Raw genomic sequence first — 23,653 nt, 5'->3', positions numbered from 1 at the left:
CCGGCGTGACTTGAGTCCTGCGGCGGGGAAGCTTTTGCTAGGTTACACATAAGGTGGACTCTAATGAAAACATTACAGATCACGGCCACTTCTTGCCTTCTTTCTGTGTAACAAATTTTATTTCCCAGTGACATATTATTCCATGCCGTGTACTGGGAAACTGGAAAAAAAAATTCCAAATGTGGTGAAATTGGCAAAAAACGCATTTGTGTCACTTTCATGTGGGGTCAGTTTTTACGACTTTGAATTTGCGTTCCAAATGATACATGTACTTTATTCTTTGGTTCAGCATGAGCATGGTGATACTAAACTTATAATTGTTTCATTGTGTTTTAACGCCTTCCCCCCGAGGCCCGTTTTTAATTTTTCATTCTTCACCTTCAAAAACCCATAACTCTTTTATTTTTACATGTAAAGAGCTGTGTGAGGGCTTGTTTTCTGTGTAACAAATTGCACTTCTTAGTGATTAATATTTAATATTCTATGCCGTCTACTACCGTGTTTCCCCGAAAGTAAGACCGTGTCTTATATTCTTTTTGCACACAAAAGTCCCACTATGTCTTACTTTAGGGGTAGGTCTTATATTGGAAAAAAAAATGTCGATATCCCACACATCTCCCATAGGGTTACAGCCCCATACAGTATCCCACACATCTCCCATAGTGTTACAGCCCCATACACTATCCCACACATCTCCCATAGTGTTACAGCCCCATACAGTATCCCACACATCTCCCATAGGGTTACAGCCCCATACAGTATCCCAAACATCTCCCGTAGTGTTACAGCCCCATACAGTATCCCACACATCTCCCATAGGGTTAAAGTACCTGGTACCGTAATGGCGATGGGATCAATTCCTCTGCGGTGCTGGGTAGAGGTAATCATGGGGATACCAAATTTGTATAGGTTTTATATTGTTTTCATACATTTACAAAAAATAAAATCTCCTGTCCAAACACAATACTTCTTTTTGCCATCTTCTGGCTGTAATAACTTTTTTTCATACTTCAGTGTATGGAGCTGTGTGTGATGTAATTTTTTGCAAATTTTGATGCCGTTTTCAATGCTACAATTTGTAGGACTGTAAGCCTTTTGATCACTATTAATAGAATTCTTTTATAATTTTCAAAATGGCAAATAAGTAGTATTTTCCATATACTATTTTCCATTACGGGGTTAAACTCTGGGAATTTCCGGGCCCTTTCCTGTTTTTTCATTTCCATTTTTCACTCCCCACCTTCAAAAGTCTATAACTTTTTTTATTTTTACACGTAAAAGAGCTGTGTGACGGCTTGTTTTCTGCGTAACAAATTGCACTTCATAGTGATGGTATTGAATATTCCATGCCATGTACTGGGAAGCGGTAAAAAAATTCCAAATACAGTGAAAATGAGTGAAGAAACGCATTTGCGCATTTTCTTGTGGGCTTGGATATTACATCTTTCACTGAGCGCCCCAAATGACATGTCTACTTTATTCTTTGGGTTGGTACGATTACGGGGGATACCAAATTTGTATAGGTTTTATAATGTTTTCATACATTTACAAAAATTAAAACCTCCTGTACAAATTTTTTTTTTTTGATTTTGCCATCTTCTGGTGCTAATAACTTTTTTATACTTTGTTGTACAGAGCTGTGGGTGGTGTCCTTTTTTGGGACTACAGTATGGCAGTATACAGGGATTTTCCTCATCATTCATTACCATATACGAAATAGCCGTGGGTCTTCGGAAGACCCGAGGCTACCATGGAGATGGATCGCCGCTCCCCGATGACGTCACGGGGACCAACGATCCTAGGCAAGATGGCAGCGCCCATGCGCTGCCGTCTTTTTGAGGCTGCCGGCAGCGATCACTGTTATTACACCCGCGATCGGTGCAATATGCATAAAAGACTTACCGGCGATGAAGAGGGCTCAGCCCGTGAACCCTCTCCATGCAGCGGGTCCCGACCGCCGCCGTGAATCAGTTAAATAGAATACCGTAATTGTGTTTGGTGACAGCAAACTATAAGTGACTGCCGAGAGCATCTGGACATAGCTAGCAGCAAACAATAAAACAGTTTTTCCAATAGAACATGTTAAAATGAGATTTAAATGAAACCAGTCACAGCATTTCAACACACCAAACTAACCTTCACCGCAAAAAATACAAAGATGTAATCCTGTTTACAATCATGCCCTGTGTTTATCTGTTGGTGCTGAAAAAGATAAGTTTTAATTAAGATTTTGGTAAGCAAATGAGCCCAAATAGTCATGGGTGGCAGGTGATGTACAATATTTAGCAACACTGGTCTGACCGTGGAACAATGCCCTCTGGTGTGACATCCTCCTCAATCTGTAGCACCTCCCAGGGACTCATGCATGATTCCCCATGGCTCCTGAGTTTGCGGATGCATGCCTCCAACACCATGTTAACTCTTTGGAAAATGATTACATTTTCTACTTCTTTTCACATGACTTTGAGTGAGATATTTTATAGGTAAACAGGCGAGATTTCACATAAAAAAAAAAAGTAGCACTAGAAAAGATATATAATACCCTACCTGAGGGTGCTGCAAGTTTAGTGGGGTAACAGCTGTTGGCAGTGACACTTTAAAGGGGTTTTCCCACAAAAGAAAATTCTCACATCTCCATCCCTCTAGTGTGATTAGATCATCAGGGTACAGGGTTTATATACACTTTTATCTGGCTTCTGTACTAACACACTGACACATAGACAGAAAGATGAGACGGATCAGAAATGCGCACACACAGCTCTACTACATCTCACAGATCATGAGATCCATTAGATTAGACACACAGCTCTGCTCATAGATATGCCATCTCCTTCCCCCAGATCACTTATCTCCTTGTAGTTTGCTGCCTCTCTCTCTGTTTACCATGTGCTGACAGGATGTGATCAGTGAGAGTCTCTTAGCTCCAGGCAGGGGGCGTGGCTACAGCCACAGACAGAAACACCACAATCTCACACAGAAATCCAAGATGGCTGCCACCTGACACTACAGGGTCGTGTCTAGGGGGAAACTGAAATTGTGTACACCGGGACTGATAGAGACAGGTTGGACTTATCTGTGAAATGCTGCTTTTTTTTTAATAACGGTGAATTGGAGAATGTGTTATTTTCTTATGCTGAGTACATGAGAGTACATAAGAAACTTGTCTTTGTGGGAATACCCCTTTAAGTTATATCAAAACTGCTTGTATGGGAATTATTACTCTGTACATCATTATAGGCACTTTCTAGAAATACAAACACCATCTCCTTTAGGAAAAACATGGGGAGTAAGAATTATTTACTACCCCATATACCAATTCATAGCCCACTTTTTTTCTAGCAACTTATGAAGGCTGGCAACAAGATATTTGGATGCACTCCTTTAATGGGACAATCCCCCTGAAACAAGAGTCCTAAATATCAAGAACAAATGTATCTTTTTTTCTGTCCTTAAACCCGGTTGTGAAAAGAGTGCCACACAAATTTTCCAGTATAAAAAGAATAAATGTAAAAATACAAGAAGATGTAACACTCATAATCTCATTCCAGTCACTGTGCCCTGCTGGTGCTTGCGAATCTTGTTAAGCAGCTCCATATACTGGACCATGGTGTCTGCAGGTGTGTAGAGCGCATCATGCTTTGAGCTGAAAACTGGCGGAACAGTTGGCGCATGACTACCCATAAAACTTTGCATAAACTCCACCATCAGATTCCAACAGTCTCCTGGTACAGCACAAGGGCAGTAATCCACCTGTGAAAGTAAAACAAATCAAAAGATTTAGTCCTGTGTTATGTTTAGCAGAAAAAAAAATCTTCCATATTTTAAAATTTGTACTATATCAAATTAAGCATAATTAAATCAATTAATCTAGGCAACTCTGAGAACTGTTACATGATAAAGATTTACTCGACATCTGATGCAAATGTTCGATCACTGGTGCAATTTATTAATTTCCCAGCTGCTGGTAGGGCTAGCTGGCGGAAAAAATAAAAACTATATCCTCATTTAGGAACTATTTTTATGTGATTTACTCCCCCCCCCCCCCCAAAAAAAAAAAATTCTTGTTTAACCCCTTCGTGGCTGCCATACGACTATACAAGTCCTATTTGCACATGCCCTGTGCAGAAAGGATGTTTATAAAAGTCTTGACAGTGACCAACTTCAAAACGGCCATATCTCCTGAACCCTGTCACATAGAATCATAATTATATTATAAAAAGAAGAATTTCACCTTTAAAATGATGTAGGATTGTGTATGGATACTTAACAGAACCAGAGATATCCACCCTTAAAGTTTATGTACTGCTTTCTATTCCAATTGCAACTTTAAGAGTGGATATCTCCGGTTATATTTCATATTAAAGGGGAGACTCTTCTATTTAATATGACACTAAAATTGTGTTTCTATGTGTAAGGGTTCAGTAGATATAGGCGTCTGAAGTGTGCCCCCCTCCAGCCTGTCAGCTGAAGGCAGAATATAGAAGAAGCTGCACGAGACTTTCACTTTGCAGAAGTACACGCACCCTTTGCATCTGTAGCTGAACCTGTAAAAGTGTGATGGAATAATGCTGGACATATTTATAACATATTTTGGTAAAAGTTCCTACTTGTTTAACCCCATCAGTACCGATGGTCATGGGTGCCAGAAAGACCAGGTCAATTCTCGACGTTCTGCTATGCACTACTTTACATGACGATATCTCTAGAAAAACTTTACATATCATAACAAATTCAACTTTGTTTTCTTTTCAAGACATGTGAGACTATCTTGATACAATAGTTTTAAATAATTACATATTTAAAATTAGCCAATAATTGACTACAAATGTGAAAAAAATAAGATTGTCATTTTTCCACTTAGTGTTTTTTAAAAAGTAGTTACTTCTACCAAACTAGATTATAAATATGAACAGCATAATTCCATCACTCTTTTTCAGGTTCAGCTATAGATGCAGAGGGTGCATGTACTTCTGCAATAATGAAAAGTAAAAGTCTTTCCTACAGCTCCTTCTACATTCTGCCTTCAGCTGACAGGGTGGAGGGGGAGCGCACTTCAAACCCCTATATCTCATGAACCCTTACATCTAGAAACAAGATTGTGGTGTCATATTAACCCCTTAATGACTTAGCCCTTTTTAGTTTTTTCACTTCCATTTTTCACTCAACACCTTCAAAAATCTATAACTATTTTATTTTTCCACATAAAGAGCTCTGTGATGGCTTATTTCCCGCATAACAAATTGCACTTCATAGTGACGGTATTTAATATTCCATGCCGTGTACTGGGAAGCAGGAAAAAAATTCCAAATGCAGTGAAAATGGTGAAAAACGCATTTACAATGTTTTCTTGTGGGCTTGGATTTTACAGCTTTCACTGTCCGCCACAACCGACATGTCTACTTTATTCTTTTGGTCGGTACGATCACGGGGATACCAAATTTGTATATGTTTTATAATGTTTTCATAAATGTACAAAAATTAAAACCTCTTGTAAAAAAAATTTTTTTTTTGATTTGCGATGTGCTGGCGCTAATAACTTTTTCATACTTTGGTGTACAGAGCTGTGGGTTGCGTCGTGAAGGGGTTAAATAAAATGGTTCACTTTCAGACATGCTTAAAATTTCCACATACCCACGGCTGGTTCACTTTCACTTTACCTTAGTCCATACTGTTAAGCCAACCTAGTGCCAACTGAAACAGTAAACATAGCACAGCATCAAAAACTTTCTAGTATGGTTGCAACCGTGTTAAGGCACTGAAACTACTCAGTATTCCGCCACTAGTATCTGCAATTCTGGTGTCAGAGAAGTACACAATTCATCCAGTAGAATTATTTTGGTTGGCTTTGGATGCCGTTTGTTTACACATGAGCATTAAGAGGCTTCACAAAGCAAGGTAAACTAAGCTATTAAGAATTTTACTGTTTCTTATGCCATTACTAGTCAAAGAAAAAGGCATTTCAAAAAATTCAACCAGATGAGCACATAACCCCTATCACTCTACCCTTCAGCTGTGCATGTCATGATTATTATCAATTTAAGATTTCACATCTATTTTAACAATTCATATACAACATGGAAAAACCTCCATTAGCAGATTCCACCCTCATTTATGAGAACCTTTAGCATGCAGCTTTATGATCGATTGCTGCGGACAATCAGCCTTTTGTATTCACAAGAGTTCTGACCAAGTACCGTATATAGTACAGTATAGGCTGACCTGAATATACTGTAAGCCGAGGCACCTAATTTTACCACAAAAAAACCTGGGAAAACCAATTGACTAGATCGAGTATTAGCCCAGGGTGGAAAATGCATTGGGCACATTTTTCACCCAGTACATAGCCAACCAGCCCCCCAGAATTCCCAGCACATAGAAAAAAAAAAACTGTACTCATCTCAGACAGTAGCAGGTCTGTGCGCGATAGCCGTACACACACAATGATGTCAACAGGCGGCTGCCATCATAGTGTGTGCGCTGCCATCTGCTCTCCCCACAGGATTTAAAGAGAAGGCCTGCAGAGAGCAAAAGGTGACTACTCAGTTTAATTTTTTATAGACTCGAGTATAAGCAGAGTTTGAATTTTTATCCAGGACATTTTTTGTGCTGAAAAACTCAGCTTATAATTGAGAATATATGGCAATTTTCATTCTCTACATTATTATTCAAATACAGACGGTCTCCGACTTAAGGACAGCCAACTTTACAGATGACCCTTAGTTACAAACAGACCTCTCAGCTCAATGTGATCTCTGGTAAAGCTCTCCGATTTATTTTAGTCCCAGGCTGCAATGATCAGCTTTAAGTTGTCTGTAATGAAGTTTTAGTGGTAATTCTTGTGTGAAGTGTGAGAAGGCACAGGGTGTCGTGGTTGAGGGCCGATACGTGTCACCGAGGTGCCTGGCCTCAGTGAAGTAAGCCGTTAATCTTTGTCAGAAACCTTAGGGTGAAGACACACATGGCGTTTTTAGGCCGTTTTTGGGCCGTTTTTGGTTAGTGCGTTTTCAGATCGTTAAAAACGCATGCGTTAAAAAACGCATGCGTTTTTTGAAAACGCATGCGTTTTTGTCCGTTTTTCATTGCGCAATTTCGGAAAAACGGACAAAACCGCATGCGTTTCCAAAAAACGCATGCGTTTTTAAAAAAACGGATGCGTTTTTTAACGCATGCGTTTTTAACGATCTGAAAACGCACTTAGTAAAAACGGCCCAAAAACGGCCCAAAAACGCCATGTGTGTCTTCACCCTTAGGTTTCTGATCCTTATTTAAAAGTAGTATAGCTGCTTGCTGTAGCTGATCCGGGCCGGATTTTACTGGAGTAGTGTGAGAGCTGGGTGGGATGACTACTCCCATGTATCCAGAACAGGTGTTGCCTTGCATTTATTAGCACGGAGCTCTAGCAGAGCTGAGAGCGACTCCAAGCCTGAAGTGTTGGTCTGCTGTCTTTCTCCTGCTGTTGTCTCAGGACTGGTTCGGAGACACTGGAGGACTCTGCTGTAACTTTACAGACTATATGGTGAGGATAACCTGTCTTATGTTAACCGGTTAAAGTACCCTAGGGAGTCTGAAAAATACTAAAAATAAAAAAAATTATAATAAAAAAACCCTAAAAACTCAAATCACCCCCCTTTCCCTAGAACTGATATAAATAAACAGTAAAAATCATAAACACATTAGGTATCGCCGCGTCCGAAAATGCCCGATCTATCAAAATATGATAACGGTTTTTCATTGCGTTTAATCCCGTAACGGAAAATCGCACCCAAAGTCAAAAATGGCACTTTTTTTGTCATTTAAAAAAAATTCTATAAAAAAGTGATCACAAGGTCGAACAGTCCTAAAATTGATAACATTGTAAACGTCATCAAAATCCGCAAAAAACGACACCACCCACAGCTCTGTACACCAAAGTATAAAAAAAAGTTATTAGCGCCAGAAGATGGCAAAATCCCCCCAAAAATTTTTGTACAGGAGGTTTTAATTTTTTTTTAATTGTATGAAAACATTATAAAACCTATACAAATTTGGCATCCCCGTAATCACACCGACCCAAAGAATAAAGTAGACATGTCATTTGGGGCGCACAGTGAAATCCGTAAGATCCAAGCCTACAAGAAGACGGCACAAATGCGTTTTTTTACCAATTTCACTGCATTTGGAATTTTTTTCCCACTTCCTAGTACACGGCATGGAATATTCAATACCATCTCTATGAAGTGCAATTTGTTACGCGAAATAAGCCGTCACACAGCTCTGTACATGGAAAAAATAAAAAAGTTATGGATTTTTGATCATGGGGAGTGAAAAATGAAAAAACAAAAAAGGGCCAGGTCCTGAAAGGGTTAAATAAACCATCCCTTATTGGACATTACTGTTTTGGTGAATAAAATAAAGGTGGGAGAGGGCTAACTAGTGAAATTTGTGGTAATAATGAAGTTCGTCTGTAATGAAGTTTTAGTGATAATCCTTGTTCCCATGACACCACAAAAGTTTTAAAATCCTATTGTTACTGAAATACAAAATTAAAAAAAAATGTGGCCTGGATTTACAATTATAAAATAGCAGTTCTGACTTGCATACGAATTCAACTTAAAGAGAACCCGTCAGGCAAAATAACCTCATAAACTAAATATATTTTCATAAACTGCCATTAGAAGGCATTGCTTCTATCCTGTCATTGTCCCTCTACATGCCTGTAAATTTAAGCAATGAGGTCCTAAAGCTGTATGCAAATGACCTGTGAAATGTCCAATTAGCCATTAGCATATTCAAGCTGTCCAGCTTATTCGTGAGTGGGTGGCACAGCCACGCCCCCAATGTATGACTGACAGCCTGTATAGTGATGTAATGGCTCCTCCATGTGCTTGCTGGTGGCCACGCCCCCTGCAGCCTGTGTGTATAGGAGAGATACAACAGCTCCAGGCAGCCATGTTGTAGCAGAACATGTCAGGCACTTGTGTAGCTGATGTCTGTGTATTAGGAGGATGCAGCATGTCAGCAGATGCAGCACAGACACTAACTATGCTTTACTATACATTACACACAGACATGAGCAGGGGGAGGAAAGGGGAGGGGGAACAGTGGTGACATCACTGCCTCTGACCATGTGACCAGCTGCATTTACATAATAAAGAATAGATGATTTTATAATGATTAAAGTATGAATTGACTAGATAAAGGCTGGGATGGATCCTTGTGAGTTGCTCCAACAGGTAGTGGTGACAGGACTAGTGAAAGAGACCTGATGACAGGTGTCCTTTAAGTACAAATTTAAAGAACCTATTTTGTAGGTAACCCAGGGACTGTTGTATATAATAAATGCTGTTGATCAATGCCATTTCAATGCCACAGTCTGTCAATTACATACATCTAAGTTTTATGTTTAACTGATTTTTAAGAACATAAAATGAAAGTACCTCCACAGATATCCCACGACCACTCTGCCCCATGGTGACTGTACCAATCTTCACAAGGAAATCACAATACTGGTAACGTGTTCCACGTGTCTCCATCTTATTAGCCTTTGCATTTTGGAAGAATCCTTTAAGTTTTATCATCATTACATCCAGGTTCTGGTCAGCAACTAAGCAGGGTCCATTTTCAAACAGAGCAAAGGTACTGAGCGGGTATTCTGAGCAGTGCATGATGTAAAGAAGTTTCCCAGACTGACCTGGATCAGGGAAATGCATTAAAAAAAAAAAAAAAAAAGTCAGTGGGCAGTGGATGTAGGGCAAAAGCTTCTGGTTGTTTGTGTTTTGGACAAACAATGATCTGAATTAATAGGTTATCCTATGGATAGGTCATCAATATCTAAAACGTGTAAAACTTCTATAAAAACTTTTATGAGCAATATTAAAAAATTACAAAATTTATCACTCCTTTGTGAACTAAACCTGTCTATAGATGGGCCTCCATTTAAACCACATTCCAACTGTTGCCGTGGCTACATTGGGTGTGATGATGTCACTTAAAGGATACCTACCACCACGGATCTACCTATAAAGGTAGATCGGGTGGTAGATTCATCTATAGGACTTGAGAATAGCCCTTTTAAGGGCTAATCCTCACGTCCCCGCAATTTTTTGATAACTTTTATTTGCCTAATACGCAGATTTACTGAAAAGAGGCTACTGGGGCATGGAGTAGCCAGAGCTGAGGCTACACGGTGCAGCTACTCCACGCCCCAGTAGCCTCTTTGATCCTCCTACCAGAAATCTTTGGCGCACAGCTCCTCGTCAGAGAAACCTGCCGTCTGCGCAGAACAGCAGGCCCGCGGCTGCGCCGTCACTGCTCCCTTTAACCAAGTACTTCTTTGCGCATGTTGAGAACAGCTGTGAACACTAGGAACATTTACTAGACCACTAATGTGCGAGAGTGAATAGAGTACCTGGTGTGACCAGCATCAGCTCAAACTCCCCCATTTAGACTTGTATGATCCTCCTTTCCCCAGAGCAGCTGAATGATATAGATTTTAATGTAGTGTGATTTTCTTGATACCTGTAGACCCCACATTGGTCCCTGCAGTGTGGTAGGTTTCACAGTCCACATAAAACGTCCCTTGTTTCTCAGCTCCCAGCTGCTCCAACTTGCGAGTAAGGATTTCCACAGTTTGCTGTATACTTTTGCCTTCAGCTAGGGGAACCTGTGTGACACTGAATAGTAACAAACCACAAATGATTTCTACCTAACAAGTGTATCACATCAACAAAAGACATTTTAATATCAAAATGCCTTTATAACCTGCAGAAAATAAACAGAATAAATAAATTGAAGATAAACTTCAGTACACCTTTGACACTTTTCCTGCCAATGACAGACCCAGAGGTCGCACTAACATTTTTCCATAAGGGTAATAATACTCCTCTCACCATTTTTGAGGAGTAATCTCAGCCGAGGAGGAGTATGAAATTTTCAGTAATACAAATATATAACTCCTAGTCATATATAGTGTTAATAGACTTTTGTTCCATATGACTATGTTTTTACCCTGTACTGTCTTATTTTATATGTATATGTCCCCTATGATTTGTAAAGTGCTACGGAATATGATGGCGCTATATAAATAAAGATTATTATTATTATTATTATAGATGTCTATTTATAGAAGAAAATTTGTTAAAGCCCCTGTTTTTGTAGCTTCTTGGGACAATTATAGTACTATTTGGGGCCGACGCCGACCCCAGACCCCCAACCACCCACAGAGTTGCCCAAGGCTGAAGCTGTGCCCCAGACCCCACCCACAGAGAGGGCCAGAGCTGACGCCCGCCCAAGACCCCTCCACTCATAAAGTGGGCCAGAGCTGACGCTGGCCCCAGACCCCCACCACCACCCACATAGCGGGCCAGGGCTGACTCTGGCCCCAGATCCCCCCCCACCACCCAAAGAGCGGCCCTGCGCTGACACTAAGCCCCAGACCCCACCCACAGAGAGGACCAGAGCCGACGCCGGCCCAAGACCCCACCACACACAAAGTGGGCCAGGGCTGACACTGGCCCCAGACCCCCACCACCACCCACAGAGCGGGCCAGGGCTGACGCTAAGCCCCAGACCCCACCCTCAGAGCGGGCCAGAGCTGACGCTGGCCGCAGACACTCCACCCCCAGGACCCCCTCCCCCATAGACCTGGCTGATGCCCGACACCGCTAAACTTATTTCATTTTCTTTTGGGGGGGGGGGGGGGTTGGGGGCATATCGCTTTTTTTAAACTGTTTAATTTTTAAGTTTAATGTCATTTTTTGGGGGGTTTTTTAATTACATTTTTTTTTATTTTTTACAAGGTCGCATGTGTTCCCTGCTAAACTTGTATATAGATCACAGATAACAGTGACCTAATGGTAACAGTATTGGATCACTGTTATCAGTGATCTGTATACAGAGTCATGCAGGGAGGATGCATATAGCACCTTCCCTGCAGCCTCTCACTGTATACAGGGGCTGCTCTGGCTACAAGATTGGTCTGTCACATAGACAGCCCAATCTTGTTCATGCACGGTCGCACACAGCCATGGGGGGGATGGGCGGAGCTACTCACTGCTTCAGCCCGCGGCCGATGTAGAACGTCATGTGACCTGTGCTCCGGTCACATGACTTTCCATCGGAGCCGCAAGATAGCTTACATAGCCAAGGACATATTGAATGCATCCTGGTCACTTCATGATTGTGGCATGGGATATGTGGCATAGAAAACCATAGTTCATTTTACAAATAAGGAGAATTGTTCCCACCGTTAATTCGGTTTCCATTAGTCCCCCATGACGGCCCCAACTGGAAGATGGCCCTTGACCTCTGTAGGGACAGGAAGCAGAGAGGTTAAATGCCCCTCCCCCGCATCCACACTCCAGTGGCTACCAAATAACTACACCGGCTGTGGATGCAACCCATCTATTGTATGTTATAGTCACACACAGTTACAACAGGTTAAATAATAACAAAACTAAGACTACTCTGTCTTATAAAACAAAAGGGGGCGGGAAAATATATGGGCCGTCATGGTGGACTAATGGAAACCGAGTTAACGGTGAGAATAATTCTCCTTTTCCATGGCGTCCCCCATGACGGCCCAAACTGGAGATGTACCAGATTACCAGTACTTCTTTGATGGTGGTTCCGATCCAAGGGGCAATAGACGCTTTGGAAGCGTTCTTCCCTGTGTACTGCAGAAGGATGTTTGTCGTCCTTTCTCCAAGGTTTAGAGATGTCCAGGTAGTGTAGAAGACATCTCCTCACATCCAGAGTATGCCATGCTGATTCCTTACTGTTCTTTGGGTTCTGGCAAAAAGAAGGTAACACAATTTCTTGATTGCGGTGAAAACTGGAAGACACTTTGGGAGCAAAGGTCTTATCCAGAGTTAGAATTACTCTATCTTCCAGAACTCTAAGATAAGGTTCTCTAAGGGAGAGAGCCTGAATCTCCCCTAGCGGTCTAGCTGAGGTTATGGCTATAAGGAAGGTCAGCTTAAGGGTTAGGCTTCTATGGTCCGTATTCTCTAAGGGCTCAAATGGAGGACCTATCAGGTGATTCAACACCAGAGACAAATCCCAGTTTGGGATGTTTTGTTTTAGGTGAGGCCTTAATCTGGAGGTAGCTTTTACGAACCTCTGGATCCCCAAAGAAGGTACTAAGGGCCGACACCTGGACCTTGAGTGTACTCGTCTTCAGCCCTTTATCAAAACCTGCTTGCAGGAAATCCAGTATCTGCGAGATGTTGGGAGACAACTGGTTAGGCGGAACTGAGCCGCAAAAAGGACACGAATTTCATCCATATTCTGGAGTAAATTCTGTGGGTGACCACCTTACGACTAGCCTTCAGCATGGAGATTACCTTGTCGGATAGCCCCTGGGCTGTTAGTATCTTCCTTTCAGGATCCATGCAGCGAGCTGGAGAGCCTGCGTATTGGGATGAAGGACTGGACCCTGGAACAGGAGATCTGGACGAGGTGGTAGCAGGAATGGATCCGCCATTGCCATCTTTTTTAGCCAAGGAAACCAGTTCCTTTTTGGCCACCAAGGCACTACGAGTATAACTTCCGCCTGGTCTTCCCTGATCTTTTGTATGACTCGGGACATGAGAGGTATTGGAGGAAAGGCATACAGTAACAGCCCCCCCCCCAGGACTGGCTGAATGAGTCCCTTTGGTTGAAGGGAACTGTAGGTTCCAGAAAAAAGAAACACGGGAGCTTTGCGTTCTTGCTGGAGGCAAACAGGTCTATTGACGGATGTCCCCACCTCCTTGTTAACTGAAGGAAGACGTCCTCGTGTAGACACCACTCGTTTTGATCGATCTTCCTCCGACTGAGGAAGTCTGCTGCCTGATTTTCTTCCCCTTTGAGGTGAACGGAGGAGAGGGATTGAAGATTGTCTTCTGCCCAGGCGAAGATTTTGTTTGAGAGTGCCAGGAGACCCGGATTTTTGGTTCCCCCTTGGTGACTTAAGTATGCCACCGTAGTGACGTTGTCCGAGAATATCCTGTCGTGCTTTCCCCTCAGCATTTGTGTGCTGGACTTCAGGGTTTCCAGCACAGCTCTTAACTCCCGATAATTTGAGGAACGAGATTTCACCGAGTCTGGCCACAGACCTTGAACAGGATGACCTGCGACAATCGCTCCCCATCCCGACTGACTTGCGTCCGTCTGTATAGCTGTCACCGGCCGCCAGGGTACTCCTTTTTCCAGACTTGCTGGATCTGTCCACCAGTCCATGGATCGTGAGACTGAGAGGGGAATTTCCACCTTTTGGTTTAGGTGACGAGGATCTTTGTCCCAAGAGGACAGCACCCAGTTTTGTAGTGTCCTTGTATGACTTTGACTCCATTGCACGCACTGGATGCATGCAGTCATGAGCCCAGGATCCTCATTGCTTCTCTTATGGAGCAGCACTTCTTCTTCTGGAACGTCTTTTACCTGGAGAATTAGATTTTCTCTCTTTCCTGGTGGGAGAAAAGACATTTGTTGTGTGGAGTCTTTTAGTACTCCCAGGAATACCACGTTCATGCTCGGGTCTAGGTTGGATTTTTCTGTGTTGATAATCCAGCCTAGCCGTTGAAAAATCTTCATGGTGATATCCCTGTGAAGAATCAGCTCCTGACTTGAGGCACTTACTACCAGAAGGTCGTCCAGGTACGGAATGATGGATATTCCTTCTTTTCTCAGGAATGCTACTACCTCGACCATAATCTTCTAAAAAGTTCTCCGTGTAGAGGATATTCCGAAGGGAAGGGCTTTGTACTGAAAGTGAGCTTCCTCGCCTTCTGGTGACAGGACTGCGAACCTGAGAAACTTCTGCGAGTTGGGGTATATTGGGACGTGGTAGTAGGCGTCCTTCAGGTCTATGGTGCACATGAACGCCTGATGATGGATTAGAGCTGAAGCGGAAGAGACTGTCTCCATCTTGAACTTTCTGTAGAGGACAAACTTGTTTAACCCTTTCAGGTTGCAGATCATCCTGGACTTCCCGTTTGGTTTCTTTATGAGGAACAATGGAGAGTAATGTCCTCTTCTTTGATGTTCCGGAGGTACGGGGATAATCACATCCAGCTCTATCAACTTCTGTCCAGAGTTGGAGCAACAGCTCCCGAGAGGGTTGTCTGGTAAGGACGTAATTTGTGGGAGGAAGAGCGGTCAATTCTATCTTGTAGCCGTCCTGGAGGATAGACAGGATCCAGGGGTTCGATGTTATCCGGCTCCATTGCTGATGAAAATTTAACAGTCTTCCTCCCACCTTGGCGTCATTGCTTCCTGAAACTCGGGACGGAGTTACTGGCGCTGAGGAGAAACCCCCTGCCTCTTCCACCTTTAGGGTAGCTCCATCTTCCTTGCTTACCCTTACCCCTAAAAGACAGTCTCCTGTCTTTGGGGTCACGAAAGGAAGGTTTCCTCAGATTGGTCCTGGATTCTGGGAAGCCCTTTTTCTTATCCGCCGCCTTCTCCAGTATGGTGTCCAATTCGGGCCCAAACACGTACTCCCCCTCGAACGGGATGCTGCACAGTTTAGACTTCGACCTGGAAGTCTCCGCTCCACTGACGCAACCAGAGGGATCTTCTTACTGAGTTGGTTAGAGCTCCTTCTTTAGCACTAATCCTCACTCCTTCCGCCGAGGTATCTGCAATGAAAGCTGTGGCTACTTTCAGGGTCGGGAAGGTATTGAGTAACAGCTCCCTTGGTGTTCCATCCCTTACGTGCTTTTCCAACTCCATTACCCAGTGGAACAGGGTGCGAGCTACGGACGTTGTAGCGATGTTGGACTGAAGGTTCAGCATGGAACACTCCCAGCTCTTTTTTAACAAGCTATCTGCCTTCCTATCCAGCGGGTCTTTCAACTGGGTAGCATCCTCAAAAGGCAAGTCGGTCTTCTTGGTCATTTTAGTGACCTGGATGTCCATTTTAGGAGCCGAGTTCCTCTTCATCAAAAGAAAGGCGATTTCTGAATTCTTTTGAAAGAGAAATTTTATTTTCCGGATCCCTCCATTCTTCCAGAATCAGATCTCTGAGTGTATTGTTGACTGGGAAACACGCCTCTTCTTGGCTTTGAGCAGATCAAAGAGTTCATCCTGAATGGACTGCGTCTCTTCTACCTCCTCTATTTTCAGGGTATCTCTTACAGCCTTTAAGATGGGCTCAGAGGCCAGCAGATATCTTGACTCCATCCTGTTTGCAGAGGTGGAAGAGGACGTATCAAACTCCAAAGAATCCTTGACCGTAGCTCCTTCAGAGTCTGAAGCGGGGTCAGAAGATGAATCCACTATTCTCTGTCGCTTTTGAGGTGGTTCCTGAGGGGGTAAAGGCAGCCAAGGATGATGGCACAGATGATCGGTATTCCTCCTGGATAAAGCTGCGCATCTCATCCATGAATGAGGTCCTTTCCTCGCAAATCAAAATTATCCAGGCATTTTTTGCACACGGGTTTTTTATATGCACTAGGTAGTTTTTCAAAGCACATGTTGGACTTTTTATGAGCCGTTTTCTTCCTCTCAGAGGAGGATTGCTCCTTAGCACGGCCTTTTTCCTTTTCCTTGGGATCCTAACAAGGAAAGGAGAGCCCAGATAAGGAAGTGCTATAAACAGGACGTGCGGGTGACCCACCACCCTATCCCTTTAACCCCTACTCACAGGAGGTGGGGATATGAGGTCCAGACCGGAGGCCTCCAAATTGCATGATTCCATGCTCCTAGAGGAACTACAGTAACCAGCCAGCCTAGAATGTAATGATAACAATTGAAGGCCTGGAGATCAGCACTGCAATGGTTAAAGGGTAGGATTTTACCTGGTACCGGTAAGCCAGGAGAGATTCACCAGGGTCTATAAGGGAAATGTGGCCCATGTCAGAATGTAGTATACATAGTATAATAAACATAGTAGGTACCAACATAATATACAGGTGTACATAGCTCAGAAAGATGTTGAAGTAAAAAACCTGACCTGAATAATCGCCAAAGGGAACCTTAAGCTCGCAAGCCGCAGGTTAGAGGTGTGCTCCGGAATGAAGATTAGACCTCAGATCAACCCGATTACCACGCTAGAGCAATTTAAACTTACCGCCCCGTGATCCTACTTCCGGTTTCGGCACTCCACCGGAAGTTGACACCGGGGTCGACCGGAAATGCGCGGGAGCGCGAGGATCGTGCGTTCCGGGTGTCCTAGGCTCCAGGAGCTGCGGGCAGAGCCGGAGAAGACGCAGTTCCCGACGGGCAGAGGAAAGGGCCGCAACCCGATCGAGGCCCGGAACTGTGCTGGTAAGGGATAGGTTCCGCGCCATGGTGTCCCCCCTCACTGTCCCAACTAATGGGAAGCGAGGAGAGAAACTTCTCTCTACTTCCTGCCCTGTGTAGGGACAGGAAGCCACTGGAGTGTGGATGCGGGGGAGGGGCATTTAACCTCTCTGCTTCCTTTCCCTACAGAGGTCAAGGGCCATCCTCCAGTTGGGGCCGTCATGGGGGACGCCATGGAAAGACATGATTCCATGTGCTGATACAGACATACTGACATATGACTGTAATACTCAAGAGTGGAAGCAGCATGCAGTGTTCTCATTCTCCACCATTTGCTTAAATGGGTATTCCGGGAATATGAACGTCTGATGGAAAAACCCATGATGATATAAATAAATGAATGTAACAAAAGTCAAAGTCATTAGTCAAAATTGAGCTTAGATAGTTTGATTTTATGATTCACAAAATTTTATGGCCTCTCTAAAGTAGGCAGAGTTATCACCAAGATGGCTACTACTGGAAACTACAAGTCCCATGATCCTTTAGTTCCCAGTAACTCTTCCCGCCTCATAAGCTCTGCTCCCAGTGATGATGTAACAGGCTGTCCTGCTCTGTTACCATAGTAATGATGTGTAACTGCCATCACCACAACACCAGCCATACTGGATTCACTGCAACCAAACGACTACAGCCTAACAGTGACTACAGTATTGCTTTTCCTAGGACCACAATCCTGTCTGTGCCAAATAGCTGAAGTGTGGTTCCAGTTCCTGAGCTTGGAAAACATTAAAAAGTAGGGTACTGTCACATGTGGAGTTCATCCAATCGCTTGTTCAAGCCCTTAGACACTGCATTACACTTGTACTGCAGGGTACAATGTACTAACTGACGCATGCTCAGTTAGTTACACCTGAGTCCAGCAGGAGGCAGTCTTTAACAACAAACGCCACCTGGGGTAGCGCCAAAAAAATGCCCATATCCGGACAGGAAAGATAAAACGTCACTTTTAATGTTAATCAAAAATATAAAAAAAAGTGGCAGTGGAGACACTCCTAACTGCTCAACTTGAGAGACAAAATGTTAAAAACACAGGTGCCTAGGGCTTACAGATTTCACTGTACAGAACTGAAATGAGACTGTAGGGAGAGAATGATCATGTAACCAGGATACCGTGAAAAACATAAGGGTAGAACTGTCGAGGGTGTCTCCAGGGTGTACCTTACTCTCCTGAGTGTATATCAGGGTGCTAAAGGTTAAATTGGGTGAGCAATATTACACTTATCTAGAATGTAAAGGGTTATTGTCATTTAAACCCAGTACAAAGGGTTCAGTAGTGTGGGATCAAGTATGATCCCTTTACATACCAAACCTAGCTATATCCCTCAAGTTAAATGCCTCTATGCTCACACAGACACCAGTGTATCAGGCACCACTTTCAATATCTGATCCTAATGGATGTCTAGTCACAGGCACTAACTGGACCCTAGTACAGCTCTACTGTCCTACATAGTCTCAGAATAGAGCTAAGGTATACGAAAATAGCCTAGGCACTCCTGCTGATTAAAATAGAACAAAGATTAGACCCCCTCAGAAGGAGGCAGAACCCATTGTGAAGAGTTTTTCCGGTCCCGCGTGTGGGCTTTGATGACACATGACTTGCAGGACCCGATGTTCCGCAATCTTCTTCTGTTGCACAACGACATACAAAGGCGGCGCGCGTCAGAAGAAGTACCTATGGAGTATCTATGGAGCCCAGAGCCTCAGAGGCTGATTTGCATAATATTTTAACCCCTTTTTTTGTAAAAACAAAGGAAGAAGAACAAACAGATCCTGTCACAGTCCAGCATGCAAGTGTGCTTGGTTTACAATACTTGATTGCGGTGGTAGATTTCTTTAAAAAATAAAGATGCTGCTGCATGCACCAGCCATCAGCCGCCATGGTATATATACAAAGTCCAAGATCAATGGGACTGCAGAGAAACCGGTTGCTTGGTATCTGGTGTTTGCCAAATAACAGACTAGAAGAGTGCACAGGAGGGGTTAGTAAAGAGAGAGTTGGAATTACAGGCAGTTAGGGAGCATTATAGGTTTGCCTAAAGAGATGTGTTTTAAGAGCATGTTTCAAACTTTGGAGGTTGGGTATAAGTCTGATAGTCTGGGGTAGTGCATTCCAGAGAATTGGTGCAGCTCGGGAGAAGTCCTGTTGAGTGTGAGGTTTAAATTAAAGGTAGAGAATAATCTAAGATCACTGGCAGATCATAAGAGCACGGGAAGGGCGATAGACTGAGAGGAGACAGGAGAGATAAGGAGGTGCAGCATTATGCAGAGGTTTGTGGATGAGGGCGATTTTAAACTATTCGGAAGACAGGCAGTGGAGAGACTTGCACAGGCTTGAGGCATCAGTGTAGTGTTTGGTCTGAAAGACAAGCCAGGCTGATTCAATAAGAATAGATTGTAGAGGAGAGAATTTAAGAAGTAGAAGACCAATAAGTAGGGAGTTACAGTAGTCTATGCGAGAGTGAATCAGAGCGACAATAAGCATTTAAAGGTTTCAAATGTGAGAAATGGGATTCTGGAGAGGTTTCTGAGATGCATGCGGCAAGAGCGAGAAAGAAATTCAATATGTGGAGCAAAGGAGAGGTCAGAGTCCAGCACAACCCCAAGACAGCGGCTGGGAGGCACACAGGCGCCATGTACGTCCCTCAAATGTGAATGCTCCCATAGTTCGTAGATAATGGAAAGACAAGAAGTTCAGTCTTAGAAATATTACATTTCAAGAAGAGAGACGACATGATGTCAGATATGGCAGAGATGCAGTCACTGTTCTGAAGTAGGGCATCAATAATGCTAGGTGCAAAAGTGTATAGTTGGGAATCAGCAGCATAAACATGATAATGGAAACTGCAGATGGTTTCTCCGATGGGGGCAGTATAGAGGAAAAAGAGAAGGGAACCTAGGACTGAGCACTGAGGAACCCTGATAGTGTGAGGAAGATGAGAAGAGAAAGATCCATAAAAAGATACTGAAAGTGCAGTCAGAGAGATAGATAGAAAACCAAGGGAGCATAGTGTCCTTCAGGCCAATAGAAACAAAGCCTCCTGAGGAGTATCAAACGCTGCTGAGAGATCCAGAAGATGAGGTGAAAATAGTCACCTAGCTGTAAGAAGATCGTTGGAGACTTTAGAAAAAGTCATAAGGAGGGGGTGTGGGGGGGGATGAGTCTGCCTGAAACATAATGCGTTTAAAACGGCACGTGGGACGGCGCCCTGAGACTCCCAGGCCTGCTGTAGAGAGAGTTCAATAAAACCCTGCTGGAGTATTGCAGTATATTTTATTAGCAATCAGACCCCCTTTTTTATTAAAAAAATAATAATAATAATTTTTTTTATTAATACCCTAATACCTAGAATCCCAAAAATGTTAGTCTGGTCCGCAGATAATGGCACATCTCTTTACAATAAAGTATGAAAAAGTATGGGTGCCAGAATGTGGCGATACCACTAAAAACCTTTTTATACACAAGTTTGTTTTTGTTTATGTATTTAAATATACCAAAGGTGATATAAATTTGAAATCTCTGAACATAATGACCCAAAGAGTAAAAAGAGTAAATTTCACCTCAGCAGTACAGGTAGAAAATTACACAAATGCATTGTTTCATCAATTACACTCGGAAATTTTATTTTTCCAGTTTCACAGTTCCATAGAATATTAAATGGACCACCAGGAATTCCAAAATGTCCTGCAGAACACATGCCCTCATACAGCTCTATAAGTAAATGGATGGATGACTTTGCCTGTTTCCCTGAAAATTATTAATACGATTCGTCCTATAGATTGCCATCTCGACACCACCATTATTGGAACGCAAATACGAAAATCTGATAGCAACTGATATATGCGAAAATAGCCACATTCCTTCTAATTCTCAGTACGCAGACTGTAACCTACTCACCATGTCACCCCCATGTTGTCCTGACAGCAGAGCTAAAAGATGACGTGCCAGCGCAGAGTTATGCCGTTTGTGAGTGCCACCCCTAGCGCTGTGATACGCACATATTGAAGTCCATTTACTCTGCCCCGTCTGATAATAAAGAAACGAAACAGAGACGGCTACAATAAAATGGACGACTTCACTTCCGCTAGTGATTACATCGGTACGGAAGTGTGAACTCTGAGCCACATTTTGACGTAGCGCATGCGCAATAGATACTGTGCCACACGTGTGTAACGATGCCGAAACAGCGGGGCTCACGGGGATCCGCTCCCCGTCATGTGGCGCTGGGAGAGCAGATCATGCAGGAAGGATCAGTCAGGCCCACCACCCGGGTCAAGCGGCGGGGGCAAGGTTCTGAGGCCCAAGATGATGGTTACGTGGATGAGAAGTTGTCACGGAAGATCCTGGAGCAGGCCCGGATTCAGCAGGAAGAGCTGGAGGCTGAACACGGGGCCGGGAGCCTGCCTCCCAACCAGAAGACCACTGTACTTGGTAAGAGTCTCGCGACAGAGCCCTGGGCAGAATGTTCTAGAGAGTATTGGCTTCTAGTATCTTTATGGCATATATGAAGGATATCCTACTGGGGACATGCATCCCTAGTCATCTTCTCCCAGATGCAAGACCTAGTGGGATCAGCTGATTGGGGAGGGTTGTGCTCAGAAGATAGCCCTACAAGGTAACAATATTCACTAATATGCTCTATTTTGTTGAGAGGACTTTAATATTTATACACAAAAACTCTCTGTATGTGTTGAGAGCTGTGGAGGTAGAAGCTCTTCAGTGTTCCCTATCAGTTCCTCCATCCCAGTTTGCTTCTACAGAACTTCCTCTGTACCTCATGCTGCTTCCCTCCTCACCTTGTCATTGGCAGTATCAGCTCTCTTCAGATAAACTATTAACCCTTAGTGCTCACACCACAGGCTATAGACTGCATGTAACTGGTGTACTGATGATTTCTACCACTTATTACATGTTCCCTTCTCCATGTGATGGAAGCTGCCATGCTGGTCACCATATGCATCCTGTATGTGCAGTGTTCAGTGGATTTACTTTTAGGAAACTAAATGGATGTAATGATAAATTACTTTGAGAACACAAGGCATCATGGGATCTGTGGGCATGCTAACTGGTCTCAGCTTGAGGGCATAGACTGACAGACATTAGTCTCCACCCACTTCACCTCTGGAATTTTGTCAAACACATTCAGAACAAAAATGCCATAAATTTGGAAAGAAAGCGGCGAGCAGCACAATATGGGCATTGTTCTGTTTTGTTTTTAAAGGGGAAATCGCATATAATAATTAGTAAAATAATTACAACTTTACAGTTACACTTAACCCCTTCACGCTCCGTGGCGGATATATCCGCCACGGCGCTTATGCCGGCTCGGCTCTGGATCAGAGCCAAACCGGCATCGGGAAACACGGGATGCCGGCTGTAACTAATAGCCGGCACCCCAGTGTAACACCCGCGGTCGGAGTGGGCTCCGATCACGGGTGTGTAACCCGTTAAATGCCGCGGTCAGCACGACCGCGGCATCTAACTTGCCCCACGATCGGCCCCCCTGAACAGTTTTCGGGGGACGCCGATCACTGCTATGGAAGTGCTGGGGTCCGATCTGGTCCCCAGCACTGCCTGCAGGCACTGCCAGTAAGATGGCGTCTGTGACGTCATCTTACTGGCATAGTGCCAGCCTATGCAAGTGCGTAGGCTAACACTGATAATACCCTGCAATACATGATTATTGCAGAGTATTATCATGAACAAGCAATCAGATGATTGCTTGGTCATTTCCCATGGTGGAAAAAGTGAATAAGTAAAAAAAAATGTTATTCAATAAAAAATAAAGTAATAAATCAATAAAAATGCCCATAAGCCCCATAACATATAAAGAGACATATAAGCCCAAAAAAGTCTAAATCATAACAAAAACCCCACATATATAGTATCACCGCGTCCGTAACAACCCGTAGCATACAAGTAAATCATTATTGAACCCGTACGATGAACGCCGTAAAAAAAAACTATTGAAAACCCACCAAAAATTAACATTTTTACCTATTCAATCTTACAAAAAATGCCATCAAAAGTGATCAAAAAAACATATGTACTCCATAATGATACTGCTGCAAAGTACAGCATGTCCCGCAAAAAAACAAGCCATCAACCAGCTCCCAAGTCAAAAAAGTAAAAATGTTATGCCACTTGGAAGACGGCAATGCAAAAATGATAGATTTTTTCCCACATTACGGTTTTATTTGACAAATTTAGTAAAATGTAAGAAAATATATTCAAGTCTGGTATCCCCGTAATCGTACCGTCCCATAGAATAAACTAACATGATTATTAGGCTAAACGGTGAACACGAAAAAAAAGGTCAAAAATCCAGTACAGAATTGATGCTTTTCTACTCATACCCTCAAAAACGAGTTCCTAAATTTTCAACAATAG

The 23,653-nt window shown here is 43.2% G+C and overlaps 3 protein-coding genes across 5 annotated transcripts in view; 1 reads left to right on the top strand and 2 right to left on the bottom strand.

Annotated features, from left to right (window-relative positions):
* The window catches only part of USP49 (ubiquitin specific peptidase 49), a 68,049-nt gene extending 64,823 nt beyond the window's left edge, over positions 1-3,226 (bottom strand). Inside the window, exon 1 of the mRNA XM_072137330.1 lies at positions 2,137-3,226. The gene's annotated coding sequence lies outside the window, so the exon portion shown is untranslated. The remainder of the gene's footprint in view (positions 1-2,136) is intronic.
* Positions 3,227-3,364: 138 nt separating this feature from the next.
* Positions 3,365-21,363, bottom strand: MED20 (mediator complex subunit 20). 3 transcript variants are annotated; one of them, XM_072137334.1, is made up of 4 exons: positions 21,161-21,363; positions 10,498-10,652; positions 9,417-9,670; positions 3,365-3,750 (listed from the first exon to the last, which is right to left on the bottom strand). In XM_072137334.1, exons 1-4 carry the CDS (start codon positions 21,172-21,174, stop codon positions 3,532-3,534), a joined length of 642 nt encoding a protein of 213 aa, XP_071993435.1. In that variant the 5' UTR covers positions 21,175-21,363; the 3' UTR covers positions 3,365-3,531. The 3 variants fall into 3 exon arrangements, 1 of the variants encoding a protein (XP_071993435.1); XR_011853283.1 differs by lacking the exons at positions 3,365-3,750; positions 9,417-9,670; positions 21,161-21,363 and adding exons at positions 12,225-16,517; positions 16,607-21,151 and having other exon boundaries at positions 10,517-10,652; XR_011853282.1 differs by lacking the exons at positions 3,365-3,750; positions 9,417-9,670; positions 21,161-21,363 and adding an exon at positions 12,225-21,151 and having other exon boundaries at positions 10,517-10,652.
* The window catches only part of BYSL (bystin like), a 19,648-nt gene continuing 17,294 nt past the window's right edge, over positions 21,300-23,653 (top strand). Inside the window, exon 1 of the mRNA XM_072137333.1 lies at positions 21,300-21,694. Coding sequence (XP_071993434.1) covers positions 21,439-21,694 — 256 coding nt within the window. The 5' untranslated portion in view covers positions 21,300-21,438. The remainder of the gene's footprint in view (positions 21,695-23,653) is intronic.

Source organism: Engystomops pustulosus, chromosome 2 (assembly GCF_040894005.1).
Source record: "Engystomops pustulosus chromosome 2, aEngPut4.maternal, whole genome shotgun sequence".
NCBI lineage: Eukaryota > Metazoa > Chordata > Amphibia > Anura > Leptodactylidae > Engystomops > Engystomops pustulosus.
Note: the sequence above shows the minus strand (reverse complement) of the source record. Positions and strands in the feature narration are given on the sequence as shown.

What these genes read in the sequence shown, in the direction of transcription:
- MED20 (XM_072137334.1), bottom strand. An exon ending in GACCAATGTGGGGTCTACAG is followed by an intron (nt 9,671 to 10,497) that starts GTATCAAGAAAA and finishes TCCCTGATCCAG; the next exon opens with GTCAGTCTGGGAAACTTCTT. An exon ending in GTCGTGGGATATCTGTGGAG is followed by an intron (nt 3,751 to 9,416) that starts GTACTTTCATTT and finishes TTACTTTCACAG; the next exon opens with GTGGATTACTGCCCTTGTGC.